The sequence below is a fragment of the Coenobita brevimanus genome, chromosome 11 (genome assembly GCF_032717465.1).
Source record: "Coenobita brevimanus isolate Jiangsu-jjx chromosome 11, ASM3271746v2, whole genome shotgun sequence".
In the NCBI taxonomy this organism is placed as follows: Eukaryota; Metazoa; Arthropoda; class Malacostraca; order Decapoda; family Coenobitidae; genus Coenobita; species Coenobita brevimanus.
The window spans coordinates 8,080,533-8,093,622 of NC_136964.1; the positions used below are offsets into that span (position 1 = coordinate 8,080,533).

Consider the following 13,090-nt stretch of genomic DNA (forward strand, 5'->3'; position numbering starts at 1 on the left):
TCATCATCATCAGAGTGAGCTGGTATCCTTCTACTACCTGTGGAAGAAAACCCCGGCGGCCGCAGGTCACCGCCCCCACAGGAGACACCGACGACAGAACGTGCTGAGGCGGATACGAACGCCCCGGGCCCAGCGCAACACCGGCCCCAGCGACCCCTTGGACCCCTCGTCAGCCTCGGAGAAGGATGACGATTCCGACGACTCTGATTCGAAGGACAGGCAGGGGTATCACTGCCGGCACTGCTACACCACATGTGAGTTGTGCAGCGTGTCCTGATTTTACGATTGAGATGCTTATTAGTCTGTATGCAGCCAGGAGAAATAATAAAAATACATCAGGATAAAAGCTGTTGCCAGCTGTATCAACCCCTTCCCCTCACCATACATCGTTTTGTTTTCGTTTTGTTTTTGAAGGCTTCAACATGCTTGCTGCGTTGGCCTTGGTCACCTAATGGTGGCTCTCCATGCTGCTCGATTTATGGCAGCCTCCCTGTTTAGTCCCTTAACCCTGAGGTCACACTTTAATGACCTCGTCCCACATCTTTCTTGGTGTACCCCTTGCAACCCCACCGCCAATATTAACAGTTCTCACCTTCTGCACCCAATAATCATCCCCCATCCTCACCACATGCCCAGACTACTTCAGTCTACCTCTCCTCATCACAACACGAATACAAACTCCAGTCCCATCCTACCTCTCTTCCATCGTAAACCTAGCCCCCCCAGGCCTTGCACTCAAAGACGCACTGCACATCCACCTAATCTCTGTCATTTCTGTACGTCTGAGCCTGCGAATATCTTCCTCCTTCACTGCCCAGGTCTCACTGCCATACAGCATCGCACTTTTAACACATGCTGCATACAAAGACCCCTGAGCACACAGGGAGAGTCCTCTCAATGTCAGGAGAGGCAACAGCTCTCTGAACTTCTTTCAGCCACTTCTCACCCTAGCCACAGAGCTAGCTCCAGCCCCACCTCTAGCACATAACATGTCTCCCAAATAACAAAACTCTTCCACACACTCAAGTGACTCACCAGCAAGATAAGTCCTTTCACATTTGACAATCTCCACATGCTCTCGCTGACACTCTGCACACATTAAATCAGCATTATCTCGCAGTCTGCCTCTAAAAACCACTACATCTTTTATGCACCCATTTATCACAAACACTGCACAAGATGAAATTACTTCCCACACCCTTGTGGCAAACTGCACATGGCCACTCTTCTGCTTCTTTGACAGTACCACCACCAACCCTAGACCATCCTGACTGCTTATTAGTGAACAGTGGGATGTTAGGTGAAAAGAGGTTGATGTTGATGGTGATGATGGAGATGATGATGGTGGTGACGGTCTTACAGCATCACGGGATTGGCACCACGCCGGGAAGGACAAGCAGCTCCTGTGCTACGAGTGCCGCATCCACTTCAAGCGCTACGGAGACCTGCCAGTGATCACCAACCCCCGTGAGCCCCCGCCTGGATCCTCCCGCCCACCGCCCAATCCACCCACAGAAGAAGACCTGAGGATGAGAACGCGAACCAGGTGAAGTATAAATCAATTTGTGTGATAAACTTGCCTTAGGGAGTTGTTGTATTTTGTTGTATGTTGGCCATGTGGAGAGGATGGAGAGTGACTGATGAGGAGAGTGTATGTGAGTGAGGTGGAGGTGGGGAGAGGGAGGGGGAGGCCAAGGATGAGATGTGAAGAAGATGGAGAGTGAGAGACTGATGAGGAGAGTGTATGTGAGTGGGGTGGAGGGGGGGAGAAGGAGGGGGAGGCCAAGGATGAGATGTGGAGAAGATGGAGAGTGAGAGACTGACAAGGAGAGTGTATGTGAGTGGGGTGGAGGGGGGGAGAGGGAGGGGGAGGCCAAGGATGAGATGGAGAGGTATATGAGAGAGGGGCATGTGAGCTGGGAGCAGGGCAGTGAAATGGCAGGGGACAGGGCAACATGGAGGCGATTTGTTTGTGGCCACTCCATACGGGATTAAGGCGTCTGGCAATAGATAGATAGATATAAGTCGGACAGTCTTCTACCTCCTCCCAAAGATCCAAAATAGTGGGGGTTCTACTGTATTTCGAGTTCTTTTTATCTACCAGTGTTTTGGCTCATTTTCATTTTGCAGTTGTCTCCCTCTGTCCGTATTTCCCACTTCCTATGATCTCCAGTATGCAACAGGTCAGCTCTAGAACTGACTCCCTCTGCCTGCATTTCCTGCTTCCTATGATCTCCAGTATATATGCAACAGGTCAGCTCTGGAACTGTCTCCTTCTGTCTGTATTTCCTACTTCCTGTGATCTCCAGTATGCAACAGGTCAACTCTGGAACACTCTCCCTCTGTCTGTATTTCCCACTTCCTATGATCTCCAGTCTTTCAAACGCAGTGTGTCCAGGGATCTTGAAATGAACGGATCTTGAACTTGGCTCTCTTTTGTATTGCTTTTGTTTTTTCTTGGAATGGTTTGTGGGCTCCTGGCCTTTGGTTCCTTCTTCCTTGCATATTGAAAAAAAATAATAATAAAAAAGAGTAAGTATATGAAAGTCTGCCCTAGGGTGGGAAAGGAGGTCTGGATGATGATGATGATATTGATGATGATGATGATGATGATGATGAGATGATGATGATGATGATGATGATGGTGGTGGTGGTGGTGGTGGTGATGTTGATGATGATGATGATGATGGTGATAATAATGATGATGAAGTTCATAATTACATCCGCAGGGCCAAGGAGATCAGCACAAGGCATAGGGTGGCCAGGCGGTCCCGAGCCAACACCCCGGATATCACTGATGAATGCCCCACCCCAGACCGCAGGACCCCAGACCGACGCACCCCAGACAACAGACCTGCACGACTCTCTGGCTCACCCGCACCTAAGAAGGTTTGTGGCACTTTCTGTTTTTGTTTTACTGGGTATGCAAAGTGGTAGGTAGTGGCAACCATCATCCACTCACTTGATGTAGTAGTAGTTATTCCCTAGGCAGTCTGGCCGAACAGCCCCGAGTCCCTAAGGAAGGCCATGGCCGAGACCGGGCTTTCCCACAGAGCTCTTAAGTGTATGTTGTGTTGTTGGCGTAGGTGATTGTGTGCAATGCAGTCTTGCATAATGTGCTTAATAGTATGGGGTGCTGTGTTGCATATTGTGTGCAATGCAGTCTTGCATAATGTGCTTAATAGTATGGGGTGCTGTGTTGCATACTGTGTACAATGCAGTCTTGCATAATGTGCTTAATAGTATGGGGTGCTTTGTTGCATATTGTGTGCAATGCAGTCTTGCATAATGTGCTTAATAGTATGGGGTGCTGTGTTGCATACTGTGTGCAATGCAGTCTTGCATAATGTGCTTAATAGTATGGGGTGCTTTGTTGCATCCTGGGCAGGCATCAGTGACGGAGTCATCCAGCCTCTTCTGATAACTGCTTGGCTTTCCTGCAGTTGATAGGTCTGCTTGGCCAAACAGACTGGGGTTACTGTACTGCTAATACTACTGAGACAGCCACTGGTAGTTCTCCACGTTACATGCTTCCCCCCCCCCCTTTTTTTTTTTTTTTTCTACCTCACCTCATATTTTGGTGGGTAAAAAGGTCATGATGATGATGATAAAGAAAAAGACAATATTGATGATAAAGAAAAAGAGTAATTATGATGATGATGATAAAAAGAGCAAGAATAATGATGATAAAGAAAAAGCAAGAATGATGATGATGATGATATAGAAGACGAAAGGATGATGAGGATGTTGTTGATGATGATGATGGTAACTTTATTTTTTTTTAGGGTGATGACAAGAGTGTGCGGCGTGTGAAACGGTCTATAGGAGCCGACGAGAACTGCGGCCCTGCAACGCCCAGCAAGAAGAGGCGCAATGGAGATGATGTATGTGTTCTCTCTCTTCTCTCTCTCTCTCTCTCTCTCTCTCTCTCTCTCTCTCTCTCTCTCCCCTCTCTTTTCTCTTCTCTTCTCTCTTCTTCCTTTTCTTCTCTTTTCTCTTCTCTTCTCCTCTCCTCTCCTCTCTTCTCTTCTCCTCTCCTCTCTTTTTTATCAGTTCTTTTGTAACTATAGAAAGATCAAGCCTTCATTATTTCCCCTTCACTACAAGACTCGTCCCTTAACCCCTTATATCCATTTATTTAATTTTGTAGTTCATTCTTCCAACCTCCAGATGATTTTTATTTAGCCTAGGAGAGATACAGTGAATGAGGTAAATATTGCTTTTCATTATCATATATAGATTGAGATCATAGCTAAGTCTTATATACTGTAATAGTTTGTTGATTAGGTAGAATCGTTTCATTTCGTTTATAAAGGATGCATACGTCGGCCTTGGTCACCTAATTGCAGCTCTCCATGCAGCTTGATCTCTGGCAGCCTCCCTGTTCAGTCCCTTATCCCTGAGGTCACAGTCATAATCTCATCCCAGATCTTTTTTGGTCTGTCTCTCACAGCCCTACCCTCAGTGTTCACACTTCCCACTTTTGACACCCAGTTGTCATCCTCCATCCTCACCACATGCCCAAACCATTTCAGTCTCCTCCGCCTCATCACAGCACCAATACACATCAGTCCCATCCTTCCTCCCATCCTCTCCACATGCCCAAACCATCTCAATCTACCCCTCCTCATGACAGCACCAATACACATCAGTCCCATCCTTCCTCCCATCCTCTCCACATGCCCAAACCATCTCAGTCTACCCCTCCTCATCACAACACCAATACACTCCAGTCCCATCCTCTCCACATGCCCAGACCAGTACATTACTAGGAAGTAGAGGCAGGACGATGATGATGATAAGTGATAATGATGGCTGTGATGATGATGGTGATAATGCTAATAATAATGATGATGATGACCAGTAAAAATGATGGCTGTGATGGTGATGGTAATGCTAATGCTAATGATAATAATGATGATGATGGTAATGATAATACTCTCTGTCCTCACCAGATGTCTGGCCTGAGTTCAGAAGAGAGTTCTGATGAAGGAGATGGTGGTAGTGGAGACCCAAGCTCTCTGTCCCCTGCAGCCCCAGGCACCCCAAATCCTCCCCTCCAGCCAGCTTCCCCACCCCAGCAGCCACCCCCCCAGGAGCCCCCACCCCCTGTGCCGTCATCAGTGGTGCCGCCGGTCACCAGTGCCACCATTCCCACCAGTACCGTCGTATTGACAACCGCACCGACACCCCCCACCAGTTGTATGCCATCTTTAACAACTGCTGCCTCTGTGCCGACCCCCTCCTCATCTGCTGTACCTCCCCCACACCTCCACATCACCCCCACTACCGCCATGACGCCCCTCCCTGTTCCCCGTGCCCCCACCCCCACCGTTACCACCGCGTCTATGTCGCTCAGTACCACAACCGCCACAGTGGCCACCTCCACGCCTCCCCTACCCGTTCCCACAGCGGCACCACAACCCCCCACTCACACACCACACCACGCACCGCCTCTCACGTCCCCATTAGCGTGTAAGCCACGACAAATAATTCCCTCAGGGGCTGTGTGGCCCGCTGCCATTCCTGCATCCCCGGCCGTACCTGGGTCACCTGTCGCCAGTTCCAGTGCTCCTCCAACCACCACTAGTATAGCAGGGCCAGCTGGCTCTCAGGTTCCGCCACCTGGATGGGGTGGAGTAGTACAGCCACCTCCACACCCCTCACCAACTATTCCCAGACTGTCACCAGGTAGTTTGGTTCCACCACCTGCCCACAGTGGTGCTGTGGTGCAGCCACAGGTAATAAGTCGCCTGCCCACACCCGTCTCTTCTACGTCAAACCCGCCCGTGACTCAATATAAACCTGCAATAATCACCTCGTCAGCGGTTCCGTCCACCGCCAGCAATATAATTATTCAGGGTCTCAGTAGACCTATAGTCACTGGCAGCAGAATTCACTCAGCCCCTCAGGTAGTAAATCCAGTTGCCACTAGACCATCAGCATTAACAGTGGTGGCTCCAGTGGCTTCAGTGGGTCTGGCTACCACTTCCACTGTGTCCACAACCACGGTGACCAGTTCTGTGAGACCAGCGACCACCACCACCATGGAGGAACGAGGCTCGGTGGTGCGGGCGCCCATCACCAGCGTCCCTCCTAATGTTTTAGCCACCGTGCCTCACACGCCACCTTCTGTACAAGACAAACCAGTCAAAGTAAAAGCAGAAGCAGATGTGGTCAGATATTCCCCGGGTATTCACCATCCAACCCTGAGACCTTCTGCTGTTCATGGCTATCCTGCCCAGCCTCCTTCCAGTAACCCATCAATCAGCCAGGCCCCTCCCTCCACCACCAGTGCAGTGTCAAGAGTCAGTCCTGCTCCCTCTGCCTATGCCCCTGTTTCTGCACATACTCAATCCACCATCCCATCAACACCCTCACGAGCCCCTCACTTGCCAAGCTCATCTATTCCCCCTTATTCTTCCCCTGTGGGCATCATCAAGCCAGAACAGATTAAACGAGAGCCTGAGGTTCTGATAAGGGCTGATAAGATAAAGTATGAGCCATCACCAATACCCAGTGACACTTATAAAACTGAAATTCCCAAACCTGAGCCAAAAACTGAAATCAAACAGGAAAGGGGCGACCGTCCCGAAATCATCGCCGAGATTAAATCCGAATCGCGGCAAGATACCAAGCCTCCCATTTCTAGTTCCTCTGGCATTCCTCCTCCAGCTTCTTTGGCTTCTTTACCAGCTCACTTGGCCATTCCAGGTTACCCTTACCCTTATGCGTATGGATACCCATTGGCCATGCAGTATCCATATCCTACACATCCACGTTCTTCGGTTCACCGGCCCCAGTCACCCTCACAGCGCCCCAGCAGCACAGGGTCATCAGTACCCACCTCGGCTCCAGGGGCCACCAGTAGAGTGTCTCCCAGCTCTGCCCCTCTAACCACTGTGTCTTCCACATCCACATCATCTGCTGCCAAACCTGTGGCTGCTCCAGCTGCCCATGTGTCAACCCATCCTGCATTATTCTCAAGTCGGCCGGGTGTTCCGCCACACTTAACCTCTCCCAGTAAACTGCCTACAAACCAGCCTTCCCCCATAACACCAGGGTTGCGGCCATCCGTAACTGCACCAGGTTTGCCAGGCGTGCCCCCGGGATTACCCCCCGGACTACCACCAGGTATGGTGCCACCATCATCAGGCCCGTCTCCCCTGTCCACCCCACCAGCAGCCCACACTGGCCCTGTGGTGAAGCCCCCCAGCCTTCCCATGAACCTGTCCCAGCCCCCTGTACCCACCACTGGCCAGCCACCCACCACCCAGGCCCTTCCTGCCACTGTCCCACCCAGCCACCCAGCATACCCTGGGGGACCGGCCTCTGCCCTCACCCCCGGAGGCAACAGTCAGGATGTAGAGGACCACGATGATGACGATGATATACCCACTCATAGGGAACCTTCTCCCGAACCAAAGATTGAAGACTCTGAATTCCATCGATCAGAAAGTGCTATGTAAGTTAAATATTTGTTGTGTAAAGTTGTGGATATTGGTATAAAAACTTCTGCATCTGCACATTTAGCCTGTCATATTTCTTTGGTTTTGCTGCCATTGGATGAAATACAAAGATCTTGTTATTATTCTTTTACAGGAATTCCTTTTTAATAGTTATTACCGTTACTGAAGTATATCTATGTAAAGCATTATTGGGTGAATGTGACAGTGTACCAGTAATTGTATGGGCCAGCATCTTTGTTTTTGTTTTTGTTTTTGAAGGCTCCAACATGCTTGCATATGTTGGCCTTGGTCACCTAATGGCGGCTCTCCATGCTGCTCGATCTCTGGCAGCTTCCCTGTTTAGTCCCTTAACCCTGAGGTCATGCTCAATGACCTCGTCCAAGGCCTTTTTTGCTATTTGCCTAGTTTTAGTATTTCGGATTTAGATTAATCTCTTGTTTTCTTGTCGCCATATCTAGTTGTATCCCATCTGTTTTCTTTTAAGGCATTTATGGTCATTGCTCACTCTGCCTTCCATTCACGCAATTCTAGAGATCTGATTTTTCTTTTTTACATTACTGTTCTGTATTTTATAATCATGTCATCTTGTCCTTACATCCTCTTTCAGAAAAAAATCTTCTCTGTCTAATTTTTCCTGTCCTCTAACTCCTTTCTTGTGTGTGTGTGTGTGTGTGTGTGTGTGTGTGTATTGTGTATTTTTTATGTGTATGTATTTACTTACTGGTACCTGTATTTACCTTGTTATTCAGGATTTTAGCTCACTTCCTGTTTCCTCTCACTGTATATACATTCATCCAATCTGTTTTTAACTCATGAATCTTTTTCTGTTGTATCTCATCCCCTTCCAAACTCACCCAGTCTCGTTATGGTGATGATGATGATGATGATGACAGTGATGATGTTGATGATGATAATGACATTGATGATGATGATGATGATGAGGAGGAGGAGGAGGAGGATGACAGTGATGATGACGATGATGGTGACGATGATAATGATGATGATGATGATGACAATTATGATGATGATGATAATGACAGTGATGATGATGATGATGATTAGGAGGAGGAAGATGTGTTTACCATTTTCTCCTTACAGATTTCTTCGACACTGGAATCGTGGAGAATTTAACTCGTGTACGCGGACGGATCTCACCTTCAAACCCGTGCCTAACAGTCAGCTGGCGAGGAAGCGAGAGGAAAGATTAAGGAAGCAGGCGGAGAAAGAAAAGGAAGAGAGAGAGAGGATTCAGGTATGCAGACTTTGCTGTGTCGCTGCTTGTTTGTGCTGAGTAAAAGAAATGTGGTACGGAGAGCGTGGATAACAATAGAGTGGTGGAAAAGGTATATCTGAGCAGAGTTGAAGGAGGGAGGTAGGCCAAGGAGAAGGTGGAGAGATATGGTGGATGAGTGTGTGAGGAAGAGAGGTTTGGAAGTCGGTGAGGCTAGGGAACTGACAAGAGATAGAGCTGGCTGGATGAATGTTGTGAGGAGAAGTGCATGATCAGGGATTTGGCACCCCTTTTTTAATGTGACAGCATCCGGATTGACTCTTGGATACGTTTATGTGAAACTACAGAACTTGAATGTTTTTGGCGTATCAGATAGAGCCAGGATTCTGGGGGCTTGAATGGTGGGTGAATGGAAGCGTGGCCCATTGGATTGGGCAAGTTTGTGCTGTCTGGTCATTGCTACTCCTCACCCAGCCCTAGGGTGGGAAAGGAGGTCCGGACGATGATGATGATAAAAGTTGTGCAGTAATACCTTGTTAATTCAGGTACAGAGACTTTACTGTATCACAAGCAAGTTTGTGATGAAGGGTAAAAGAAGCACCATAGTTTATTTCCCATTGCAAACAACTTTATTATTAGAATTTAAAAAGTTGTTCAATTATACCTCGTTATGTTGTTATTGTTTCGGCCCCAAGCTCATTTGGATGTGAACCAGGTGGACTTGAAGTTGAATTACCCTTCTCTTACTTGCACCATCTTCCTTTTGGGGGATAGGGATGGAACTGGGGAATGTTTGCATAACCAGGCAGTGGAGCCATTCGGTTATGTTGGTGCTATCATGTAAAGTCCTTCCTGTTTATCACCACCTTGTTGTAAGTCAGCTAATTCAACTCTGGAACTCTTTCCCACTGTCTGTATTTTCTACTGCCTATGACCTCCAGTCTTTCAAATGCAGTGTGTCCAGGCATCTTGAAATGAACATATCTTGAATTTGGTTTTGTTGTTTGTTTTTTTCTTGGAGGGTATATGAGGGAGGGGGGGGTGAGTTGGGGGGAGGGTAGTCAAATGGTGGGTGACAGAGCGACTTGGAGGCGTTTTGTCTGCGGCCACCCTTTGCGGGAATAGGGTGTCTCAAAGGCTTTCGATCGAGTCTGGCATAAATCTTTAATTTCCAAACTGCCCTCCTACGGTTTCTATCCTTCTATCTGTGCCTTCATCGCTAGCTTCCTTTCTGGTCGTTCTATAGCCGCTGTTGTAGATGGCCATCGTTCTTCTCGTAGATCTATCAACAGTGGTGTTCCTCAGGGCTCTGTCCTATCACCAACTCTCTTCCTTTTATTCATCAATGATCTTCTAAGCTGTACATCTAACCCTATCCACTCATACGCTGATGACTCCACCCTTCACCTTTCCATTCGGTTCCCGCAACGCCCATCTCAACAGTTACTTCAAGAAACAAGGGATGAGGCTATGGCACACCTAATGTCTGACTTGGCTCATATCTCTGACTGGGGTAAAAATAATATGGTTGTCTTTAATGCATCTAAGACTCAGTTCTTACACCTATCAACCCGACAAAATCTTCCACAGGTATACCCACTAATGTTTAATAATATTCACCTTAATCCTGCATCATCCTTGAACATGCTTGGGGTTTCATTTACTCGGGACTTATCTTGGAAAGATCATATTACATCTCTTGTAAAATCTGCTTCCAAGAGATTGGGTGTGCTAAGCCGACTCCGCTCTTTCTTTACCCCTGCACAATTGTTGACTCTATACAGGGGTTTTATCCGCCCCTGTGTGGAGTACAACTCTCATGTGTGGGGAGGCTCCCCACATACAGCTCTTCTTAATAGGGTGGAGTCAAAGGCTTTTCGTCTCATTAACTCTCCTCCTCTTACTGACTCCCTTCAACCTCTGTCTCTTTGCCGCACTGTTGCATCTTTATCTCTTTTCTATCGCTACTTTAATGGTCACTGCTCCTCTGAACTGTCTGCTTGCATTCCTCCACCTCTGCGACGGGCGCGTAGCACCCGTCTGGCAGCAAACTCTCATCCCTTTTCTGTCCAACTCTCTAATGCAAGAGTTAACCGTTACTCCCAGTCTTTCATTTATGCAACAGGTCAGCTCTGGAACTGTCTCCCTCTGTCTGTATTTCCTGCTGCCTATGATCTCCAGTCTTTCAAACATAGTGTGTCCAGGCATCTCAAAATGATCGGATCTTGAATTTGGCTCTCTATTGTATTTTGTTTTTCTCTTGGAGGAACTGTTACTGCAGGCTCATGGCCTTTGGTTCCTTCTTCCTCGCATAAAAAAAAAAAAAAAAAAGATAGAATAGAACAATCTTACTGGCTTCTTGCCTTTGGTTCCTTCTTCTGAACATAAAAAAAATAAAAAAGAATAAATGCCAGAATGATGAGTTTCAGTGTGCCATAATACAGTATGTTACTTTTACAGCGCAAGGCCAACACACCAGACAAGCGAGAGACACCCAAAACCTCAACCTCGGGTGAAGGCAGCTCTCTCTATGACCGAATGCAGCCCAGAAACCCTGTTGATACGCCAGCCCTCTCGAGATTAGGGTATGTTTTTTATATATTTACTTTTTTGTAGTTTGGTAGAAATAGCCAGTGAATAGGACCACGAGGTTTTTATGGCATTTATCGATCTGGGAAGCTTATGATCAGGGATTTGGCACCCCTTTATTGAGATGGCAGCACCCGGATTGACTCTAGCAGATATGTTTATGTGAAACTGCAGAATGTGGTGAATGTTTTTGGCGCATCAGATAGAGCCAGGATTCTGGGGGCTTGAATGATGAGTGAATGGAAGCGTGGCCCATTGGATTGGGCAGATTTGGGCTGTCTGGATGTTGCTACTCCTCACCCTCCCCTAGGGTGGGAAAGAAGGTCTGGGTGATGATGATGATAATGGAAGTTTACAAACATGGTAACCTGAGAGGGACCACAGAAAGCTTTGCATATACGTGGTGTTGATGGAAAGCTGTTGAATGCTGTTAAGAGTTGTTATCGAGGTTGTAAAGCTTGCATAAAGGTGGGTGGGTGTCTTAAGTAAATAAGATCAGTATTGGAATGAGACAAGGTTGTGTGATGTCCCCATGGCTGTTCATTCTATATTTGGATAGAGTTTTGAGAGAGGGAAAAATTTGGAGTGAGATGTGAGGATGGTGTGAGTGTTGAAAGGAAATCTGATGTATGAGGTGGGTGGGTATCAAAGTAAATAGCTTTAGATCAGTATTGGAGTGAGACGAGGTTGTGTGGTGTCCCCGTGGCTGTTCAGTATGTGGATGGATTGGGTTATGAGACAGGGAAGAATGTGGAGTGAGATGTGAGGATGGTGGAGGATGTTGAAGGGAAATCTGACATATGCAGGTGATGCTGTGTTGTGTGCTAATAGTGATCAAAAGCTTTGCCATTCTCCAGTCCATATTCTAACTTTCAGGGGATAGGGAAGTAGTTAATGGGCATTTGTATAACCAGCCACTTGATCAGTCTGGTTATATCAGTGCCACCTCTTGAAAGCATCCCTCTCCACCACCTCGTTTTCTCTCTCAACAGGGAGTATGCGAGGTCCCCAGCTGGACTATCCCCAGGTGCAAGTCGGCCTCCCCCTGGACTGGGTCTGCCTCCGGGCCTGACCAGTGGTGCTCCGGGCCTGGACCTGCTACACTACAGTGGCAGTTTGGGCAGTATGGCCGCGCTGTACCCGGCTGGATCCCAGGAGCGTTTAGAGATGGAGGCTCGGGACCTGCGTGACCTTAGGGAGAGAGAACTGACGGACCGTATTAAGCAGGAAATGCTCAAGCGGCCCCTCAATCCCACGGACCCAGCTTACCCCCATGGACTCTCGCCTCACTGGTTGAGTGCGGGTCGCTTCCCCGGCCTCCCCCCGCCTGTCTCCCTGCCTTCTGGTTACGCCCTCTACCCTCCCTCACCCTCAGTGTCCTCCGCCATCATTGCATCGGAGCGTGACCGGCTGGAGAGGCTTGGTGAGTACATCCAGCCATCAGTCATTGGTATTGTTTTGTTATAGTGTATTGGTATCCAAATTATCTGGGTATTGGTATGCTAAGTTGGTATTGCTGAGTTGGTATTGCTTTGTTGTAGTGTATTGGTACCTGTATTTGCTGGGTATTGGTAGGGGAGCATGTGGTATTACTAGATATTGGCTTTACCCTTCACCTCATGGCTTTAGTGCATCAGACTTACCCCATTCTTTTTTGTAAGCTTCATTTATATCATATTTCCCTCTGTCATAAATGCAGTATTGCTTTGGTACCCCACTGCAGAGGAGGATGTGCGAATTTGACTTATTACTGTCCCCTCCAGACAATTTTATTAAACTTAGTAATGAGTTTTTGTAGTAG

At 47.8% G+C, this 13,090-nt stretch overlaps 1 protein-coding gene across 1 annotated transcript in view; it reads left to right on the plus strand.

Annotated features, from left to right (window-relative positions):
- The window catches only part of Gug (arginine-glutamic acid dipeptide repeats grunge), a 40,385-nt gene that overhangs the window by 11,053 nt on the left and 16,242 nt on the right, over nt 1–13,090 (plus strand). Inside the window, 9 exon segments of the mRNA XM_080281841.1 lie at nt 14–254; nt 1,363–1,546; nt 2,730–2,889; nt 3,786–3,884; nt 4,956–5,316; nt 5,473–7,465; nt 8,568–8,721; nt 11,161–11,285; nt 12,282–12,712. Of these exon segments, the coding sequence (XP_080137967.1) occupies nt 14–254; nt 1,363–1,546; nt 2,730–2,889; nt 3,786–3,884; nt 4,956–5,316; nt 5,473–7,465; nt 8,568–8,721; nt 11,161–11,285; nt 12,282–12,712 (3,748 nt within the window).